Raw genomic sequence first — 21,725 nt, forward strand, 5'->3', positions numbered from 1 at the left:
CCTGTGCCCTGGGGGTCTCTCCTTCCTGTGCCCTGGGGGTCTCTCCTTCCTGTGCCCTGGGGGTCTCTCCTTCCTGCTGAAGATCATCGTTATTTCTCCTCGCTGATTTCTAGAGGGGACCAGAATCCCATACGGAACACCATCTCATCAGGCAGGGCTGGGCGTGGGGCAAGGGGCCCGCTTGAACCGCACTTGTCAGAGGGCGGGCGAGGAATTGGAAAGGACCGGGGTGGGACCCCACCCAAAACCTCCGCAGGGGGCCGGAGGCTGTCTGAGAAGGTGTGAAGGGACAGTCCCAGGCGCTTTGCTAGTGGAGAACCCCCTTCTTGAAAGACCCTCATGCACAGGCCACCAGGAGGATGACAGGCCACCAGGAGGATGACAAAGCTGTTTATTTCCCCACCTCCGATGAAAAAAGACGGATGCACAGTGCAGAGAAAACCCAGCCATTCCCTCGCTGACCGCGCAGGGTCCGCACTTAAACCTAACAGGCTCTGCCTCTCCCGAGGAAATTCTCCTGCTTTAACAGATCTGTAACGCAGCCTCTAAGTGCTTCCCGAGGCATCGGGGCAGAGCCGGTCATACTTGTTACTGGACAGCACCCGCGTCCTTGGACACACTGCATCCAACTGGTGAAAAAAATACCAGATGTCAAACTGTGTATGATCAGTGCCGAAACTGGTTTTCTCTCGGCGTCTAGACTGGCTGCCCCCTGAAAAATGTCTTTCTTTTCTTGGTCCTTTCCAATGCCCAGTCACCCCCACCCCTCTGCCAGGGCAGAGAACGGGAGCAAACTTTAACCTTGGAGTCAAAAAATAAGCAAGGTTTTCAACAGACAGTTGAGTAACTGGACTTGTTATTTAAATACCAAAATACACCAGATGAACTTATTCATCTGGCTTAATACATGTTGGCCTAACGCTAAGACAAATACATCAATTTACGAAATGTCGACGGGGACAGGCACGGTTGGTGTGGCAACGACTTGGCCTGGAGACACAGGTGTGGCCGCATGGCACGGACAGGGCCTCAGAACCAGTACTCGGAGACAAAGATGTGCACGTTGACGACGTTTCTGTGGGACACCACACCCCCGACCACATAGTTCATCTCCAGCTTCAGGACGGCATGGAACGGGCCCACAATGGGCCGCACTTGGCGCACGACACCTGGGGAGAAGAACAGAAGCCATCTTAGACCTCCTCGCATCCCACGCTGAGCCAGATGCTTGAATCGCCTGTGGAGTAACGTCTACCTCCTGGTGGTCGCCCCTGGGCTCTGTTTCCACCTCCAGAGGTCAAATGACTGTGAGTTCATTCCGGCCATCTACCTGACAGAGGATTTGGAAGAGCCTGAAAGCGGGCCTGGTGTGGCGTAGACGCCCAGGAGACACCCATCCCTCTTCTTCCTACCCACCGTGTCTAGTTCTGACCCACAGGAGGAGCAAAGCACACGTGATCCTGTCTTCTGTGACGCGGAAGATCACAGTGGAGGCTGACACTTGAGCTCACTGCTCGGTGTTGGTGGGAACCGATGAGCAAGAAGCATCTGCCAACAGAGTCTCAGCAGTGCAGCCTGAGCAGCAGGGCCTGGCCAGCGCCATCGGCAGGAGGATAGGCGGGGACAGGCGACAGAGGGACCACACGAAGGCCATGACTGGCAGCCTCCAGTCATGGGCTCTGCCAAGGCTCAGACAAAGCCCAGCTTGGAAGGCACCCTGAGATTTGGAGGGGAGCAGGATTGGAGGGGAAGAGCAGATTCTGTAACTCTCCAAACTCGCCTGGCCGTCTCCCTGTCTCCGGGTCAGGCTTTGTGGGCACCTGCTTGCCTCTGCAGGACACCCGAGGCTCAGAGCAAACTCTCCTGCTCTCTGGGAGGAGACAGATGGGGCTACGGTGGGCATTAGCCTGGCCAGACAGAGCCTGGCCAGTCAGGGAAGGCTTCTTGGAGGAGGAAGCAACACAAGCAGTCTGCAGGTGGATAGATCCCCAGTGCATGGCCAAGCAGGTGCCACCAACAGCTGTTGACATCTATGCATGAATGATGTCCAAAGTCCTTTCTCCGTCGCACCTGCTCTGATATTAGGACCTGCCCCAAGTCACGTGCCGTGGAGGGTGGGTCTCCCGCTGGAGTGCACAATTTCCGTGGCTGATTTTTAGCCACAGAGGTGACGTCACTGAGGCAGGGGTGGGAAGTGCCGACCAGCACCTCTCAGCCCACTATTGTGGTGTGCTGCCCCAGCATGCGGGCAGAGAGCAAGCTGGGGAGCCGCAGCTCTGCAACCACGCGCTGCGAACTTGCCCCTGATTGTTTCCTGCATCAGACTACTGAGCCCCCACCCCAGACCTCGGAACCAAGCCCAGGGCGTTGCGGTCAGGCCCCCACGCCTGCCTCTGTCCATGTCAAAGGCTCGGGGTTGGGGGGCCTGCAGGCTGGCAAAGGCCTCCTGCCGCGGCGCTGGTTTCTGATCAGGAACGCCAAGTTCACGGTCAGAAGGGGAATCTGGGTGTGCCATTCCCCCTTTCACTCTCTGGGCTTATGTTTCAAAAGTGAAATGCCCAACAGCCGAGGCAGAATTCCAGGCTATTCTAAGTAAACAAGGGCTTCTGCTCTGATGGAGAGATAGTCTGCAGGCTGTCAGCACCCTTTCTCTGCCCCTGCCCGGCGGTAACACTGTGGCTTTGTCCTGGGGGAACGCCCAAAACATCTTCAGCTGCTAAAGATGCGGGCTTGTCAGCGGCCCCTGATGACTCGGCCACTCCCGCCTGCCCCTCCCGGGCATAGAATCTGGACGGGTCGGTGGGGGCTCCCCCATAGCCCCCCTCCGTGTCACCCTCTCCTCTCCCCTGGCCTGAGGCCCACAGTGCTACCTGAGGCCACCAGTGGCCTGGGTTACCTCCTGACTTCTCCCACGCTGGCGACAGAGGTTACTGCTCTATTTCCAGCACTCAGAGGAGTTTCCGTGTCTTCAAGGAAGAGGTGAGAGGCCGGGGGAGCCTGAGAACTATTTTGGGACAGAGGAACAGTGGAGTGGAGAGTACATTTCTCCAAGCAACGATCAGATATGTATTTATTTCTATTAATCATCATTCTGTTTATATAGCATATGATTAATATGTGATACAGATTATAATTTTATATATGTTATTATTATAATGCCAAATATGTAACTGGATAATATGAAATATGTAAATATACTTATTTAGAATATATTAAAAATCTGGGGCGCCTGGGTGGCTCAGTGGGTTAAAGCCTCTGCCTTCAGCTCAGGTCATGATCCCAGGGTCCTGGGATGGAGTCCCGCATCGGGCTCTCTGCTCAGCGGGGAGCCTGCTTCCCTTCCTCTCTCTCTACCTGCCTTTCTGCCTAATGCGATCTTCGTCTGTCAAATAAATAAATAAAAATCTTTTAAAAATATATATTAAAAGTATTTTATATAAATATATAAAATATATTATATATTTTAAACGTATATAAAATTTTCTATACCTATATATTTTATATAAATTTATGAATATTATATAGAAATAGAAAATGTATATACATTTGTACGTTAAATAGAAATATTATAAAATTATTATGCACACACATTTGAATAGCATGAAGGGTCCAGACCCACAGATGTTCTGGGTGTTGCCAAGCACACGCTAAGGAAATGCTGCGGCTCAGCGTGGGGACAGGGAACGGCGGTGCGACCCCAGAAGAGTTTGTTAACCTTCCTGCGTTTTAACGGGCTCTTCTGTGAAACAGCGATGAAAGAAAGCAAGCTTCAAAATCAGAAACAAAACAAGCAGGAGGACACCTTCCTCCTCCTCCCTCAGAAATGATGACTGGACGGCCACAAAGCATTTCGCGATTCCAGCTTGAATGTGATCTGATGTTCAAAGTATGGCTGAATTCTTGCCTGACAGGAAACCAGAGCAAGTGTGGAGTATTTTTACCAGATTGATTTTAAAACTGGACTGAAAGGAAGGCCCCAAATGTGTCGAAAACGTTTGTACAACATCCGTCACGTTGGGCACTTTCCCAGGTTTTGTCCCTGCCAGGCCGCGGCTCGTTGCTCGGCTGCAGCGTGGCGCTGAGACAAAGGGGCGTGGGAGGAAGCCTGGGGCGGTGTTAGCGAAGGGGGCACTGGGAGGGGCCCCGGGGAGGTGGGCCCGAATCTGGTGCAGGTCACGCTCCGAGCCGGGGTTTCCGCAGCGTCTCGGCGATTAACAAGAAAAATGATTAAGGCGGAACAAATATGCGTGTTGCCAGTGGGAAATAAGAAATCGTGAGTGCACGTAGGAGGGCTCAGAAGTGTGTCCCCTCTCTCCCACCCCCCGGGGCCCCCACCTCACCAGAAGGGGCTTCTCGGCCCCTTCCCTCTGACCCGAAGTCAGCACTAAACCCCCACCTCTAACCACAAACCCAGCCAACCCAGAGAGCCCTTTCCGGGCCACACCCACTCTGTGGACATGACCGTGGCTGCTTCTGCTCAGTCCCGTTTCCCCTGGAGCTCTGGTTCAGGTGAGCATGTTCCCTCCATTCCCAGCATAGTCCGAGCTTGCGTTCTACCTCCTAGTCCTCCCTTTGACCAAAGCCAGGTTTTCTCTTGATATCACTACTTTCTTTACAGCTCTCCTACCCACTGATGCACTCACCACCCACCCACCCAACCATCCATCCACCCACCCACCCGTCCATCCATTCTGGCTTCCTCCCCACCACTGATTCGAGACCAGCATCCATTCAGAACCACCATCAACCTTCCTACTGCAGGGAAACAAGCCAGGGAAGAAGAGAGACTCGTGCTGCCCCTCCGTGACCCCACAGAGTTTGGAAAGCCTCCCCCAGGGGGTCCAACTCCCCCGCCCCCACCCCGGCCCATCAACTCGATTCTGTAGATGTGATATTGGTGTCTGCTATGGATCAGGCTGGGGGACCAGCTAGACTGCTTAGGTCCTTTTGCATGACGCCTCCCCAGCCCTGGGGTCCATGATACTTCGTTCCTGCAGCTATCATGCCGCCTCTGCCCATGGCTGGGAAGCTGCAGTCAGCTCCCCTTCCAGGGAGATGGCATCTGCAACTCGGGCGTCCCACTGTCCCCAGCACGGGGCCTGGAGCCCCGCGCAGAGGGAGCTCCATCGCGATGACCGAGTGAGATCAAGGTGAGGAAGAAAGAAAGCAGGAGGAAAGAAGGGGCGGCAGTCCGTGAGGCCCAGACAGGACAGAGTTTTGTCTCCCTTCCTAGACTGTGGAAAACTCTGTCCTGAAGGAAAGAGGAACCACAGAAGGTTCTGGAAGGACGGTAGTTAATGACCAGTCTAGCAACAACATGCAGGCCAAAGGGAGGCATGCTTTTCCGTCGTGCCTGCTGGGGTCCATCTGCCCTGCTGGGGTCTGTGCCTCCCCAGCTTCCCGGAGCCCCAGAACAACAACAAAAAGACCACAGTGCCGGGTTCAACTGTGTTCATCTTCCAAATCCTCGTCCCTGGCATTTCTGCTTCAGGTCTCAGACGCTGCTGGTATTCCTCGGCGTGTCTGTGCCTCTTAAAGATATAATTAAGCCTTTTTTTTCCCCTTTGAAAAATGTAGGCCCCTCGGGCACTTCACCTTCCCGTCTGGTCTCTGCTTTGTAAATTGCAGCTGATGTGCTGAGAGCCGGGAACCCCACAGGAAGCACATGGGTCCAGCGGGGACCCTGGCCATCCCGGGGGTCTGTGGTCAGCCTTCCTGGTCCTCAAGCCACCCCCTCCCCGCTCCCTGCCCCCAGCATCTGCTGCTCAGAGTGGCACCCGAGTGCCCGCCCGTTATTTGAAAGGACGGAAAGCAGCCGTGGGGCTCCCTGCACGGGTCTTGTCTCTGACACAGATGCTGATCTAGGAGGAGACCCGGAATCCTAGCCTCGGGTTCCGGGGCTCACCGCACACGGACCAACGGTGTGACCTTGGGCAAGTCACCATGCGTTCTCAAGGTCAGCTGTCAACCCAGAAGCCCTGTGATTCTGACCGACGAGGTGTAATGGCGTGAACGGGGCTGTCGGAGAGGATTTTCACAAGCCACATGACGCACCACGGAACTTCGCCGTGCTCTCGTGCCAGTGGAAATGAACCGTGCGTTTCAGAGAGATCCGGCTTAGGAAAGACGGGTAAGAAAGTCGCAGCCCACAGAGTAAAAAGAGTGAGGAGCTATCGCTCCTTGGAGACAGGCTAGAGGGCCATTGCTCTCTTGGGGGTCATCAGTCTCCGCACGGCAGTGAAAGTCCGGAGGCCAATAGCCCCGTCTTTCCAGGCCACTCTGGTGTCTCCTGTGTGTCGCAGGGAACAGGTCCTTTGTGCTACTTTGCACGTGACACACAGGAGGCACTCGACCTACATTTGCCGAATGACTGAACGAACGTACACGAAAACATTAAGTACAGTTCGTAAAGTGGAAACTGTCACCCGGAAGGGAGAACGTACAGTGGTTGCGGGTCCTTGAGTTTCCCGGCTCGGGTGGGAAGGGGACGGCGAGGAAGAGCCAGGCCTCATTGTCTGGCCTTGGCGGCCGCCACGCAGAGCCACGAGCAGGGGGGAAGGCGGAGTGCTGGCCTGTGAGGACGAGGTGCTGCGACCGAGAGCCGGGCGGTCAGAGGAGACCCATGTGGCCCTGACAAACCCAGACGTGACGGGCAACGGGGACGGGCCCGTCATTACGCACGTCTCGGTGAGGTGTCCTCGGTACAAACGATGCTCCCTGCAGAGGAGAATGAAGAGCACAGACCAACGGCAAAGAGGAAAACCCAAGAAAAAGATACACTGTGGCTACATAGAAAGCAAAGCACTAGATGGGGTGCTTGGCTGGCTCAGTCGGGAGTGCATGACGCTTCATCCTAGGGTTGTGAGTTCGAGCCCCATGTCGGGCCTAGAGATTACTTAAAAGAAAGCGGCACCACCAGCACTAGAGCACGGAGGGGCTGGGACAGGGACACGCAGCCGGTGAAGGGGAAGGGAAATGAGTGGATCCCACATGCCTATCGGTTCTGAAGTCCTCACCGCAGTGCCTTCGGGAACAGACCTCCCCCACCCTTCCCTGGGAGGAGTGGAGTGGGCTCGAGCGCTGGATGCCTCAGGCCACCCAGCCCACACCTCCGGAAGCCATCCAGCGGGGACGGACCCGAAGCTCAGCTCTTCCCATCCCCCTGCATCACCTTCCTCCTCACAGCACCACGTGACATGGAGGAAGCTTCCAGAACGTGCTGCCTCGGCCTGCATTGAAGGCAAGCACGGCAGAAAGGAACCACGAAGCAGTCCCATCTGTAATCGGCAGTGGAGGAGCTGAGCTCCTGAAACTCCATGTTCCCTTCTTGCCCTAAGAAACACCCAAGCAGGTGCTTGGAAGGAAGGAGGAGGGTGTCTGGGCTGCATATTTAAAATACCAAATGGCCTTCAACATGTCTCCGCAGAACTCGCCCTCCGCACTTCTCGATTATTATAAATGTGCTCCCCACACCGGCCTCCCCGGAGCTTGAGCAGCTTGGACCGGGCGGATGCAAGCAGCCCCCCAAGGCCAGCCTTCCCCTCCAGGAGGAATGTGGAAGGCAAGGTCGCTCTGCGCTAGACCTCTCGGCCTCGCTCCCTGACACGGAAACCGATGTCTCTACGGTGCTTTGTCCTCAAGATGACCACTCCTGTCTGCCGTCTCGTCCTCCTCACGTCAGCATCACTGTCTGTGCTCCTGGAGGAGGAAACCGGCTCCGTGCGGGGAAGTGAGTGAGTTCTGAGCGTCAGGGAGTCAGTCCTGGGGCACGGCCCCTTCCACGGAGCTGTGTGGCTCACCAGAGGAAGAGGAGGCTGGGCCCTTTTCTGGAAGGGATTTGCCGTCTAACGCACGGACTGTAACAGTTGGCCAAAAAGCCGCCCATGATAGAAGGGATAAAAAAACCATTTCCTGTCCCTACCCCTGCCTGCTGGGGTCCTTCAGCCCCAGACCCAAGCTCATCTGCTCAGATCCCCCCAGATGGCCCCTCCCCCCAAATCTGCTGCCCTTCTCCAGTCTCCAGAGAAGGCAGGCCCCTCCTCAACAGGCCTCCTGGCTTCTCTCCATCCCACTCGGTCACCGTGGGGACAGACGGCTTACATGCACAAGAGTGTCCAGACCCTCCTGTCTGCTCCAGCCCCACCCCACCGTGCCTCAGGGCATGCCTGAGCTTACAACACTTGCTCCTCACCCCCAAAGCTCTCCCCTCGCTGTGGCCACAGCCAGCCTTCTAGAATGCAGGTCTGATCCTGGGGTTGTGCTATGGCTCTGCCAAATATCCTGTCTCCCCCACCCCAACCCCCAGCTCCCAGCAGGTGAAGCACCTTACTCGGGTCCCCCACATTGTTAGCGCTCCGCTGCTGCCACACTGAACCCCTCGCAGTCCCCCCAGGAGGCGCAAAGGTCATGGAAAGGCAAGTGTGTGCAAGTCTTGCCAAGGGGACATAGGATTAGGGCTGGGAGTACCGGAGAGAGGAGTCCTGCCCTCGGCTACATCACCTCTTTCTTCAGAGGTGATAAGGCCCCAAGGAATTAAGACGCCGGCCCAGTGTGCAGCTGCCAAGTTCAGAGCGGGCCCCGAAGCCCCCACCGCTGGCTGCAACACGGCGCCCGCTCTTCTCCCTCCTTTGGCAAGCACGGAGCCGGCGCTGTGGGCACAAGCTTGCCTGGAGCCAGCTGGGTCCTCGTGGAGCTCTCGGCCCCCTGGGGGAGTCGGCTGTAGAGGTCGAGGCCGCAGAGGCTCGGAAGGTGAGGAAAGAGGCTTCCGTGGAGTTTGGGGAAGCTCACCCCAGACTGGGCACCGGCCGCCTGTGAAAGTGTCACCGAGGAGCTTGTCTCGGCTGAAGTTCGGCGGACAAGCCGACCTGGCAGGAACAGTCTGGGGCGTGCTCAGAAGCGCAGCTGCAGGGGGTTTCAGGACTGGCCAGACCCCGAAGAATAGGACTTCGCCCTGCCCAAGGTCGCCCTGGAAGGTCATGGCCCAGGAACCCCACACGGAGTCCCGACACCCTGTGTGCTCTCCTGACTCACGCTCCCTGAGCCCGAGTCTCAGTTTCCTCCTCTGTGGATGGGGAGAATCACCCACAGGCCTGCTGCAGGCAGGATCCCCAACGTGCCGGAAGAGTGCCTGCCTCACAGCTGGCCCCGGGGGGCGATTTCTTTGTCTGCCGGCGGTGACAACTGGGACGCTGGGGTCCCCCCGTCTCGGCCATGGAGCGGACGTTCCTCGCAGAGTCCGTCCAGAAACACCTGACATCGAGGCTCTTCTGCTAACGGGTGACGAAGGCATCTGGGTCCTTTGCACGTTATGGTTGTGAGGCCAGGAGCCTCGAAATTTCGGATTTTCACCCAGCTTTCCTTTCCTGAGTTTGCATGACATGCCTTCACTGCTATTTGCCTAAAACACTGTATTTTTTTTTTTTTTTAAATAAAGAACGATTTATGAGTGTGCCCGGTGCTATCAAAGGCTTTTTCCAAAGGTGCATGACAGTGGCAGCAGGAGGCTCACGAATCATCCTGGCTGAGCACAGACAGTCCCCGGGGGCCACCTCAGGGGACGCTGAGAGTCTGTTCTGGGATCGCTTTAACCCCGTGGTGACTCTGGAATTCAGCAGACCCTGGGCCTGGGTGGTGACCTCCTAGTGTGGTGGGTGTGTGCACACACACGTGTGTGCAAGAAAGACTAACGAGCAGGGTGATGGAGGGGGCCGTTGCACAGAGGAGCCCCTCGTAGGTCCTTGCCTCCTGGAATTCACAATCTTTAGAAGAGCAAATCCAGAAAATCCAGCAAGAACTTGCGAGGCCGTGAGCTCCGCGCTGCTGCCGTGGGCGCGTGCGGTCCTCGGCTCTTGTTCCAGCAGGAGCCTCCAGTTATCCTGCTCCGAGCATCTCCCCCATCCTGCTCTCTGGGAGGGCCTTGCCAGGGTCACCAGGGACCTGGGCGTCACCAGATCCAATGGGCGTGCCCTCCTCCGGGAAACGCCTTCCCCTCTTCCAGGATGTCACGGCACAGGCTCGCCGGCTCGCCCCGACCGGGGCACAAGGGCTGTGCGCCCCGTCTCGGCCTCTTCTCTCCGCGTCTATACTCGCCTCCTCGGTGAGCTCACGGGGTCTCGGGCTCTGACTACCGTCCACACGCTAACGTCTCCCAGGCTCATCGGTTCCACGGAGTGCCGCTGTGGGGCCGTGGAGTCCTGATCCCAGTGTCCAGCTGACCCCCCAGCCCCCCCGAAGCTGCCACGTCTCGGCCTTCCCCTCTCAGCGGTCTTCTCTTTTTCGGGCCAAAATCTGTGGGGTTATCCGCCCTACACTACCCCATAACAAAACGTGGCACCCCCTTCCAATGACACCTGAATCTGTCTCCCTCTCACGCCTTCTGCTGGGCCCACATGGGGGCCCACCATCGCGTCAGCCGGCTAGGAGAGCCTCGGCCCCACACTCAGAGTCAATCTTTAAAGCATTAGGTCATCTCACCTTTCACCTCAAGACCCTCCTGTGGCTCCCACCTCACTCAGTGCAAAAGCCAGAGGCCTCGAAAGCCCTTAAGACCCCGCCTCACCAGCCACCAGCTCACACCTCTGTTCCAGCCTCATCGGCCTCCCTGCTGTGGTTCAAAGACACCAGGCTTCCCTCCCTCTCAGGGACTTTGCACATGCTATTCCTGCTGCCTCAGGGACTTTGCACGTGCTCTCTGTCTCACATTTCCATGTGGCTCATTGCCTCAGCTCCTCGGGTTAGACAACCGTCTCCGACTACCAGATTTAAAGCTGTTTCTCTGCCCCACATCCCACCCAGCCCCTCCCCCTCTCCAGCCCTCTACGTCACACTCACCACCCCCTGACCATGAATGTATTCTACTCATTTCTTGTCTGCTCCCACCTTCTGGAATAAAATGAATATGCGGCAGGGTTGCGTGTCTCTCTAGGTCACTGCTGTGTCTCCTGGACCAGGACCTGCTCTGCAGGGCACAGACATCGTTTGCTGGAAGAAGGGGTATGAGAAGGGTCCCCAAAGAGGCCCATCCAGGCTGTTGTGGAACACAGGGGAGGGACCAAACACAGAGCCTTTGGGGGTGCAGAGGACAGGCAAGAGGAGAAAACAGGGCTTTAAGGGATGGATAGGAGTTCACCTAAAGGAGGAGGAAACAGGGAACATCCTAGCTAATGTCCAGAAGAAGAGAGAGGCCACGGCTTCCGAGGGTCTGAAGCTGGGGTTGCTGGACACAGGGGACAGAGAGAGAGGAGGGACAAGAATGCTGAGCGCTGAGGAGGACAAGGACAGGCCTAGGTGGAGGACATCTCTCTGGCTGGGCAGCAGGGGCTTTACAGTTGGCTGTGGGGGTATGAGGGGAGCCACTGTAGAGGGTCCCCAGCTCCTGGCTTTAGGAACCGAGTGGCTAGAGCACCTTTTGCCATGACATGGAAACACTTTGCTGAGAGAGGAGGGATGTTTGGCCGAGCTCAGCAGGGCCAGCTCGGGCCTCCGGGGCCACTTGGGCAGGAGCGGGCTTCCCTGCGTGCCTCACTTGGGTGGACTCCAAAGCCCTGAGCCCCACCGAGCCCTCGGAGGGTCCAGTGTGAGCCTGGAGGGCTGCCTGGAGGCATCATCAGCTGTGTGATGGGGTGACCTCTGAGAGTCTGTCAGTGAAACTGGTGGTGGAGAGCCCTTCTCATAGGGTTCTGGGGCCTAAAGCTGTCATTTGAGCTTGGTGACGAGGCCAGGCACAGCACGGGGCCCTGGGCCCTCCACCCCATCTCTGCTCCCTGGGATCCCAGCACAGGGGCGCAAGGAGTGTGTGTGCCTATCATCTCCCTGCCATCCCCTTCAAGAGACCCTCCCACCTGCCCTCTCCCTCCCACCGCCCTCAGGGAGGCTGCCAGCCCTCATGGTGAAGTCAGGCCACAGCCCATCCCGGGCCCCAAGGCAGCTGGGCCGTCACCCCAGGAAACATGCTGGCTGTGGGCCAGGGTGTGGCCCGGGGTGACAGGCGGGCTGTGCCTCCAGGAGGAGAGAGAGCGCCTAATCCCCAGGATTTGCCGTGAAAGCCGGGACAGGGCCAATCACTCGTCACCCGGCAGGGACAGCCGCACTGTTGTTTTTAGGTGGAATTTCTCAATGTCATCTGTAATGTGTACTGATCCCAGGCCAAGCTTTCTGAATCAGGCCGCAGGACGGGGTCAGCAGCACATGTTTAACCCCTTAGGGGGTAATGACTTTAAAGAGGTGATCTGCACCCCACCTGCTGGGACAGCTAACAGGGACCTGAAGCCAGAATTGTTGGGCAAGCAAGCGCTTTGCTCCCTGGGGGTGGGAGTGGCGGGCAGAGGCGCTGTGAGCTTGGGATCTTCACTCACGAGGTCTTGTACCAGGGCTGCCATGTACTAGTCCGTATGTTGTGCACTGCACATGGAAGAGGCTGCAAATGGTAACCCCCTAGAGTTTTGCAGTGCACAACATATTCAGCTGGATGTGGCAGGCCTGCCACAGACCAATTCTCTCTCCCTCTGAGACATGAACAGCTACAAGGCCTACAGGAGCTCAGATGGCAGGATACTAGGGAAGTTAGGAGACAGCTCCATGAAAGCAGGCTCTATGGCTTGGGTGTAAGTTGGCAGCCCAGTGCCCAGCCCAGGACTTGGCCTAGAGTAGGAACCCAGGATGTTCTTGTTGAATGAACGAGCTAATTCAAGGATGGCAGAACTTGGAAGGCATAGCCTCCACCATCCTGCTTTTGGCTGGGCCTGCCTCGCCCACCCAAGCCACAAAGATGGCCCCCAGGCAGCTGGAGCTGCTTTGGGGTGAACACTCCTGGGGCTGTAATTCCCTCAGGTGACACAAAGCTCTGACCTGCTCCAGTTCCGAACGGCTCCCCACGGTGGCTCATTCATCCCTAACACCCCACCCAGCTACGTTCAAGTACGCATGTCCCCTCCAGTCCTCCCAGTTATCAACCCAGCAAGGCAAGTATTGAGGCAGTTTCGCTGAGATGAAAACTGGGGCTCAGAGAGCTGGGGTCACACAGTTAGAAACAGGGAAGCAAGAATCAAGCCCAGAAAGTCTCACCCTGAGTCCAGGGCTCTGCTTGTGGCCACATGATCACATTTTGCCCCAGAAGAGCCACCCCAACAACTGCTAATTTTCAAACAGTAAACTTGTAATTGAGTAAGAATCCTTCTACCCACCGATGAAATCAGAATGCTATTTCAAAGCTTATATGTTTTTAGTTTGCTTTAAGAGGGGGTACTGTATGAGGATGCCCATGCCCTGGTTGGCACGGACAGCGGGGCAATGGGGGCCATCAACCCCTCTCCACAGAGGAGGCTCAAGTCCCACTAGGGCTGACTTTCTACACAGTCATTGCGGGCCAGGCACAGCTACGAGCCTTCACACAATCCCTCCAACTAATTGCATTAATAGGTGTCTATAATTAGGGCATATCCCTTCTGCACCTAACTGGGAACCATCTCTAAGGTGAGTGGGACAATCACGCGATCCTCCATTCATTCCGCCTTTACTGAGTGCAGAACTAGCTGCCACAGTGCCAGGGCGAGTTTCTCGGGGGGCCCAGGGGCCTCAGAGCAGCCCACGAGGCCAGGGAGCTCAAGCCAAAGTGGGCATGTTGCCGCCCAGCTCTCCAGCCGCAGCTCTGACTCGCTGGCCGTGGGACCCGGGGCTGGCCGTTCAGTTTTGTTTTACAGCAACAGTGATGCCGTCCCGCCAGGCAGCACGAGGAGGGGTTTGCACCCAAGTGCCGAGCTTGCAAAGGGCTCTGTGCACGGGGATGTGAACGCACATGGGGGCCCCAGATGACTTCTCCCCTCCCAGGTGAAGCTGTGAGCAGACCCTCCAGACCCCGGCCCTGGGTCCAGGATGGCTTAGCGCTGGGGACGTGAGGCTGAGCCTTGATCTTACAGGGTCACCCTTCTCCCAAGCCGACAAGTATCCCCCATCTCAGAAATCAAACCCTGTGTGTGTACCCCCGCCCGTCTTCATGCTCCTACAGACCTAGATGCTTAGCCTCCCCCATGCCTACACACACCTGCACATACTCACCCAGAAACTCACACCCACCACCCACACGCACCACGCACACACGTGCGCGTGCGCGCACACACACACACACTGTCAGACCAGAGGGCTTCCCCAGAAACAAAGTCACAACTAGAGTGGGATCTGAATTTCTCTCCAGACCCGTAGGTTATAATTAAAGCGTGTTTCTAGCCAGAGTCCTGCCCGGCCTACACATAATCCCCCTAAGGTGCAAGTACCCGTAGAGGGTGTGGCTTGGCCAGGCTGAGAGGCTCCCCACGGCGGTCCCGGACCCCCATTCCCACCAGCCCCCCGCAGGCAGACGGGGAAGAGGCAGGCCCAAGGGTCACGAGGAGCAGCCTCTGCTGCGGCCGCCGGTGAGAACGAGAATGAGTCGGCCCTGGTCAGGTGAAGGATCAGAGAAGGTTGTTCCGGGACCTGCTCCCTCCCAGCATGCGGTGTCTGAACCCCGTCTCTTGACCATGTGGGCTTAGAGGGGCTCTTTACTCACAAAGGGGTGACCTGAGGCCCAAGACCCCACGGCTGGGAGCCCTGCAGCTGTTCGAAAGGAGATGCTTCATGACCTACCCCTCTGACTACTGCCACCAGCTGCTAGTGTAGAGATGCCCGCCAGTGTAGACCAGAGGAAAACGGGGCTGCACCATGGGGACCATCAGGGTGGGAGGCTCTGGAGACAGGTGGTCCAGGTCCAACTTCCATCCTCAAGTGCTCCCCAGCTGAGAGGCCCTGGCAAGCAGCTTAGTTCCCCTGGCCTCAGTCTTCTCATCTGCGAAGTGGGGACAACCGCCATGGCAGGCTGCAGAGGGATCTAGAAGCACCACGGGAAGTGCACACCTCCCAAGGAGCGCTGCACACCTCCAGTGGCTCCCTGTGGGCCACCGAAGTCCACAGAGGCCTGGGCCTGTGACGCTTCCAGCCTCTCTTCTCGCCCTGCTCTGGTAGCACCAGACTGTGTGGGTGTCTTTCCAGCCCCTGCCTCTTGTCCCGGTGCCCCCGGGCCAGGAATACCTCTTGGCCTTGCTCACTCCTACTCCGCTATCAAGACCCAACTCTCGTGTTCCCTCGTCCAAGAAGCCTCCCTTGACCACCCGTGGAGCCGGCTGGGCTGCCTCTCCTCTGCCTGTCCAGCACATTCCACTCCGTGCTGGAAGGGACAGCTTCGGGGTCTGTCTCCCTCCCTGGGCTGGGAGCAACCAGAGAGCACAGGGCGCCTCTCAACCACCTCAGCCTCCTCGAGCCGACCCGGGGCTGGGCCACAGGAGGCCCGCGTGTGTTTCTTGGACTCCAGGGAAGGGTAGGTGACGGGGCGACAGCGTTGACAAGACCGCCAGGTACGCTGCACTCGGCGGGAAGCAGGAGGGGGGGCGGAAGGCGAGCTGATGCGCGTGTACAAGGGCTCGCGCACCTGCAGTCGCTGGAGGTAAAGCCTGCCTCATTCGGTGGCAGGTTCCTGGGTCCGTGAAGAGTGCGACGTTACTCCAAACCCCAGAACCTTCGGAGGGTACCGCTGAGAGGCGTTGCCCAGCGCAGACATTAAAGGCTGAACACTTGGGTAGAGACGCGTGTAGGAGGGGTTGTCTTGAAGCTTCTGGACCACATGTGATGGCTTAAGACCATGCCCCCTTGAAGTTGATATGGTCACGATGTTCAAAGCACCATCCCGCTGAGGGCGGGAACAAGGTCCGGGAACAGCCTTCTCTGGTTCTTCACCTGGTCAGAGCCGAGCCTCCCAGCAGTCCACAAAGATTTGCTCAGGCAGGGGTCACCAGGCTCTGCACCCCAGCACCTCTGTGCTCTCCTGTCCTGCTCCAGAGACAGTGAGCTCCCTAGAGGCAGAGAAGCAGGGGATGGCGTTAGCACGGCCAACGTTGGATCCCTGCGGAGCGCCAGGATGTGAGCAGAACGGGAAGCCAGAGCCGCTGCTGAAGGGCCGCGGGGACAGCGCCCAGGCGCAGCCCGCCCCGGAAGCTACGATTCACGCCCGTGGGAAGTCCACACGGGTCAGTTTATTTCTAGGATCTCTGCAGCCAGAATGCGGGGACGGTCTTGGCACAGTCTGAGTGGAAAGACTGGTCAGATCTCACGAGGCCCAAGACTAACATTGCCGGTGACGCTGATACCAGGCTGTTCTCTTGTGTTCCTGCTTGTTTTAGTAAAAGTAGAGCCTTCCCCGCAATCGTGCAAAGACTACAAAAAGGAGCTCCCCACTCGCTGCGGAAGAGCAATTTAGCAAGCCCATCTTGTTGCCTTCAGCTCACCTTGGGGCTGGGAGGGCTCCCGAACTAGTAGTTTTAGGGCTGTTCTTATCTTAAGTATCATCATTTATAAGGGATGTCCGCGAATACAGTCAAATTTTAGGAACCTCACCTCACGCACCAGCACCCCGGTGTGAAGGACTCCACTCCAAGCAGGAAACGTAGGACCCAGAGAGGAGTCGCGGCTCCATCCCAGTCTGGTGGCCCTTTCTTGCCAGGGACGGTTTTTGCCTCGGGAGGTGGGACCCACGGAGGCTGTGTGACCGGGGTGCTTCTGTCCCTCCCGCATGGCCTTGGGTAAACACTCGATCATTTACTGTGTGTCCACAGCTGACGGGGAACCAAGGCCAGTCCTGGGCCCGCACAGAACTCACGCCGCACCTGGCTGACGCGCTGTCCCGAGGCTCCCCGAGCACCCCCAGCTCACGAAACGGGTGTGCGGCAGGAGGGGCCGACTTCCAGCAAGCCACTAAGTTCCCCATCCATGCGCCCGCTGGCCAAGGATGGGCCGGGCCTGCACAAAATCAGAAGGTAGGTCTAAAAACTACTCGGGCTACACGCTGTCCAGCTCCTCTTGGATTTGGGGAGGTTTTCACAGAAATGTTGGCAAAGCTGACCCTCAGGATCGACAGATTTTTGTTCCTGTCCTCATAAAGAGCTGAAGAGAAGCCGGGAGGAGGGGGGTGGCGGGGAGGGTGAGGCTCTGAGACCCGCCGGGGCCCTGAGGCCTGGGAAGGGGGCAGGCCCCAGTGGCGGGGGTGCTGACAGGACCCGGCCTGCGCCCGCTTGGCCAGGGACCCCTGCGAGTGCCGAGCTAGTTCCAGAAGGAGCCCGTCTCGGCACAGCCCCTGACCGCAGCCCGTAGCCCGTGGCCCACAGAGCGAAGTCTGAGCGTGGGGCTGGGTGAGGAGGCCTTCGTCGTGGCCCGAGGGTACCTCAGGCATTAAGAGGGCATTTTTTCACAGCCTAAAAATGCTTTCTTCATTTTTCTCTGACAGCTGGTGAAGGAGGAATGCAACAGGGTGGCCACACGGGCTTTGGGCAGACAGCAGGCTCAGACCTGGGCAGAGCCGCCTTTATCCCCACTAAGAACGGGCTTTTAAAGGATGTATTAGGGGAAGGCCTGGCCCTTTTACATTCTGAGTAGACTTAGGGCACTTTCTCCTTCTGTTATTCAGGGGCAGAATGAGCTCTGTGGCCTCAGGGTCCTGGCAGCTCGTGCACGCCACGTTTCTCTGGGACCCAAACCCTCTGTCACTTTGCCCAAGTCAGCCCCAGCCGTCAGCGGGCTCTAGCCCCGGGTTTTTGGGGAGCATGGGGCTCTAGGCCCGCTTTGCCCACAACACCGAGTGGCCAAGGACAAGCCTCTTGCTCTCCTGGCTCTCACTAAGTGTTAGTCGCTTCTTCACATGTGTCGAGACTCAGCTCAGAACTTACCTCCCCCAGGAAGCCTTCCTGACCTCATGTCCAGTATCCATATAGGGCATGGCCTAAAGCGGGCAGGTGTTCAGCTGACACCTGTGAGTGGGTCAGTCTCCCTTCCCAGCAGTACAGGCAGCGTGGGGCTGCACATTAGTTCTCTTTGGGCCCCAGGAACCGCCCCCCACATCCTGCTGGTCACACAGAGAGCAGGTGTGAGTGGCCCCAGAAAACACTTTCTTCCTTTCCACTGACACACAGGGTTCCTAAGATGTTGCTTGAAATGAGAACTGCACCCCTAAAAACAAGTTGGCAAATACCCAGGCCCCACTGAGTTTCAGATGCCTGGTCCCAGTGTGGTGGTTTAACTCTGTTGCCTTCTCGGCCCCAGGGAGACGATCGCACCCATCCCTGAAGGTATTGGTGAGACCCGAGAGGCGTGCGGGGTAAACAATTTGGCTGCGGCTCGTGGGCTACTCATGCCTGGGCTCGGATCCAGCAGCAAACCATCCACCACAGGAGGACAGGCCTGGAGCTGCACCACCACGGCCACCCCAAGGGGCCCAGGAGCTCCTGGGGTGAACAGGAGTTATTTGGGGCAGAGGAGGAGAGGGAAAGAGGTGAGGCTAAGGAAACCCAAGGAGGAGACCCAAGTAGAGAGATAAGGCAGCCACCAGTGGGCAGAGACAAGAGCCCAACCTGAAAGCCAGCTCAGGTCCTACCCCAGCGAGACCTTGCCATCCGGACTCCCCTGGCCTCAGTCCTCAATCTGGGAGATGACATCAGCACGAGGACCCTGGGACCCCATGCCAAACCCCGGCCAGATGGATGCCCGGCAACCACAGTGAGGAGTGGAGGAGGCCGAGTCCGCCGGAAGCACAACGAATGCCCCGGGGCTGGCCTGCGCCCTCCTCCACGCAGCCCCAACCCAGATTCCAAAGACCAGGGCACGCGTGACCAAGCGCAGTGAGGGACAGCACATTCCATTCCCAGGGGCTCCATTCGGTTCCCCACTCTGCCCTGAGGCACCGTGAGAAGCCTGGCACACCCTCTCGCCTCTCTGGGCCTCGGTTTCCCCCTCTACAAAGCAGTTGGAAAGAGATGGTCTCTAGGAGCCTCCAGGCTCCGACACGCCAAGATTTTCTGCCCCAGTGGATGGGAAGCTGTGAAACGGAGGCTCCCAGGTTGACTCTGTCTGGAGTACAGATGCGGCTAGAAAAATGCACTGGTGGGCACTGGATCCAGGCCCAGCCGCTGCTCAACCCCCAGGCATGGGTCACCCAGGAAGGATTTAACTGGGACCGTGAGGTGCCACCCCCTAGAGAGGCCTTGTGGGGCCACAGAGGCTTGTCAGTCTCTTCAGTGTCAGATTTTGATGATCTGTTTTGGGCCCGTCGCTCTCCCCCACAGGAATGCAAAGCCCCCCGGGGCAGGGTCTGCGTGCTGTTTATTCACCTGTGTCCCCGCAGTGTCCAGTCCGGGCTCCCGGACAGATGGGGGCTCAGGGACAAAGCAGAAGGGAAAGAGTGAGCGGGTGAGGCAGAAGGTTCTGAGTCTGGCTCTTACAGTTCCAAAGCTGTGACTTTTTACCCTGCGAGGGGGTGATTCACTGCACGAGGGGGTGATTTACCTGCTATGAGGCAGTGTCGCTGCTCCCCCACTGGCTCAGCCTCACGCACACGGGGCTGGGAGGAGGTGGGCTTCTGGAGGCCAGTGTTGGCAGGCCGCGCTCACCATGACCCCCCAAACGGGACAGAGCCTGAGCCTCCCTCCTCCCGTCTGCTCTCCTCCCCTGGGCCTCTTCGTCTAACGTGGGGGAAACTGAGGCCCAGGGTGGGCAGTGACTCAGGGCAAGCAGCCAGTTTTAGGACTGCTGACAGCCCAACTGCATCCCTCCCCCTGGAATCCCAGTGAGGACTGATGTACCATTAATTGTAATTAACTAATTATTCCTGCTGCCAACTAGCGGAGGAGGTGGCTGGGGGTGGGGAGCCCCTAAATGACTCAGTCGTGTTTACAACATGCAAACCCATTTAAGAGCTTGTAAAGTCGCTATAAATGGCTCTCTGGCAACAGGGGAGTAACGATCCGGGTCTCCAGCTGCTGCGGTAACAACGGTTGGCGGCATCCGGCGCAGGGACCTGGTTCTGAGATCCAACAGCGCCACCTAGAGACCGTGTTCCAAAACGCTCTGCAGAAGGGCCAGGGTCCTTCTGGCTCGGATCCAGGGCCAGGACACCACCAAGTCCATGCCACCCACCCACAATGGAGAAACTGAGGCCTATGTGAGGACAGGGCCTGGCCCGCGGCTGCTCAACTCAGAGTCTAAATGGCCGCTGTGACAGTTTCCATCACCCACGACCTCGAGGTCTCTAAAAGGCGACTGTTCAGGAGAGGTTTATGGGCCGGTGCCCTTCCCCCACTCTCTGCTCAAGGGCTGTGCATGACCCGCCGGCAGGGACATTGACTGGACACATGGCAAGGCAAGCGGTCTGGGGCCGAGGCCAGAGCGCAGGCTCAGACCCCCGTTGGCTATTCCCTCTGTCACTCCACAAGATTAAGAGTCCCTTCAGGTCCCACTGACCAGGGGACTGTCCGAGCTCTGAGACAAGTGCGTCCCCTGTGTGATATCGTCGGTTCATGAGCGTGACACAGAGATCTAGTGAATCTGCCCATTCACAGGCAGGACACGGAGCCCCTCAGGGTCGCCCCCTGAGACCTGGGGCACAGCCAGGAGCAGATCCCGCTCCTCGCCAGTGATTGCCTTTAGGGGCGGGAGGAGGCTCCAGCTGGCCCTGAGGGACAGGAGGGACTTAGGAGGGGTACTCAGATGGAACCTGGGTTGGCCCAGAGAGGTTTCCCCAGCAGCCTGGTCGAACAGGCCTCCGTTGCCTGGGAGGACCTGAACGTCCCCCGCCACTCACCCACAGTCATGCCGTCCATGTAGCGTTTGATGATATCGAAGGAGTCCCGCAGGTTCCCTTCCGTGATGTCGAAGATGATGTCGGCGTGGTTGGCAGGATACACGGGCATGATGGCCCGGAGAAAGATGATCTCTGTGGGAGGGAGGCACAGCTTGGAGTCCCTGGAGATGCACCCTTGGGTCCCGAGAGCCCAGGCCAGCGAGCCCCGCATGGAGAAAGCAGAGGGGGCCGAGGGCTCACAGGTCATCACCTAGCTGCCTTTTGATCAGGGGGGAAACTGAGGCCTAGAGAAGCTTTGGGTGCTCCCTCAGATCCTGCCGCTAATGGGCAGCCATGGCAGGGCTAAGGCACAGTGAGTCATTAGTCACAGATCTTCGTGGACCTGGGAGAAGGGGAAGGGGGTGGATGCGGGGCCACAGGGCAAGAGTTCAGCAAGGGCAGCAGAGCAGGGCGGTCTCCTGCCCCGCGGGGATGCGGGTCAGAACAGCCACTTCTCATGGTGGACTGGCCAGGCTGGTGGCTGTGTCCATCTCTCCGGCTACCCCGTGTAAAGCAAGGCCAGCTGCCCTGGGCTGGGGGCACAAGGCCCTGACTCTACCCTGGCTCTGGGCGATCTGGAGGTGTCTTCTCTCTGGGCCTCCATTTCCTCATCTGTAGAGTGAAGGAGGCAGACCGCCAGTGGCCGCTAAGGGTCCTTTCAGCCCTAAAGGTCAAGGTCAGGATTGCCCGGGCCCCAGATGTTAATAGACATCCCCAGCCACACTGAACTCCCTGTAGAATCCACGCCCAGACCAGCACGGCCCGAGAGGCCACAAAACTGGCTCTTAGGGGTTTGGGAAGGATTTGTCTGTGGTTTCGTGGAACCTGTCATTTGGCACAAGACAAGCAGCAGTCAGGGGTGTCCTCCAGTGCAAGCCCATGCCGCCCTGCAGAGTTTCTGGGCCTCTCCTTTTTCTAGAAGAAAGGGTCAGGGGGGGGGGGGGGCTGCCCGCTCTTTTAGGCAACCATATCCTTGGGGGCCTCCCCTGCCTTCAGCAACGGGGAGCTGTGCTCTGGCCCGCGCTCCCGTGTCTCTGTG

At 58.0% G+C, this 21,725-nt stretch overlaps 1 protein-coding gene across 1 annotated transcript in view; it reads right to left on the bottom strand.

Moving 5' to 3' along the window:
* Positions 1–374: 374 nt before the first annotated feature.
* The window catches only part of FBLN1 (fibulin 1), a 79,569-nt gene continuing 58,218 nt past the window's right edge, over positions 375–21,725 (bottom strand). Inside the window, exons 16-17 of the mRNA XM_059401786.1 lie at positions 20,648–20,779; positions 375–1,169 (exon numbers count right to left, since the gene is read on the bottom strand). Coding sequence (XP_059257769.1) covers positions 1,030–1,169; positions 20,648–20,779 — 272 coding nt within the window. The 3' untranslated portion in view covers positions 375–1,029. The remainder of the gene's footprint in view (positions 1,170–20,647; positions 20,780–21,725) is intronic.

Source organism: Mustela nigripes, chromosome 6, assembly GCF_022355385.1.
Source record: "Mustela nigripes isolate SB6536 chromosome 6, MUSNIG.SB6536, whole genome shotgun sequence".
NCBI classification, from domain to species: Eukaryota; Metazoa; Chordata; class Mammalia; order Carnivora; family Mustelidae; genus Mustela; species Mustela nigripes.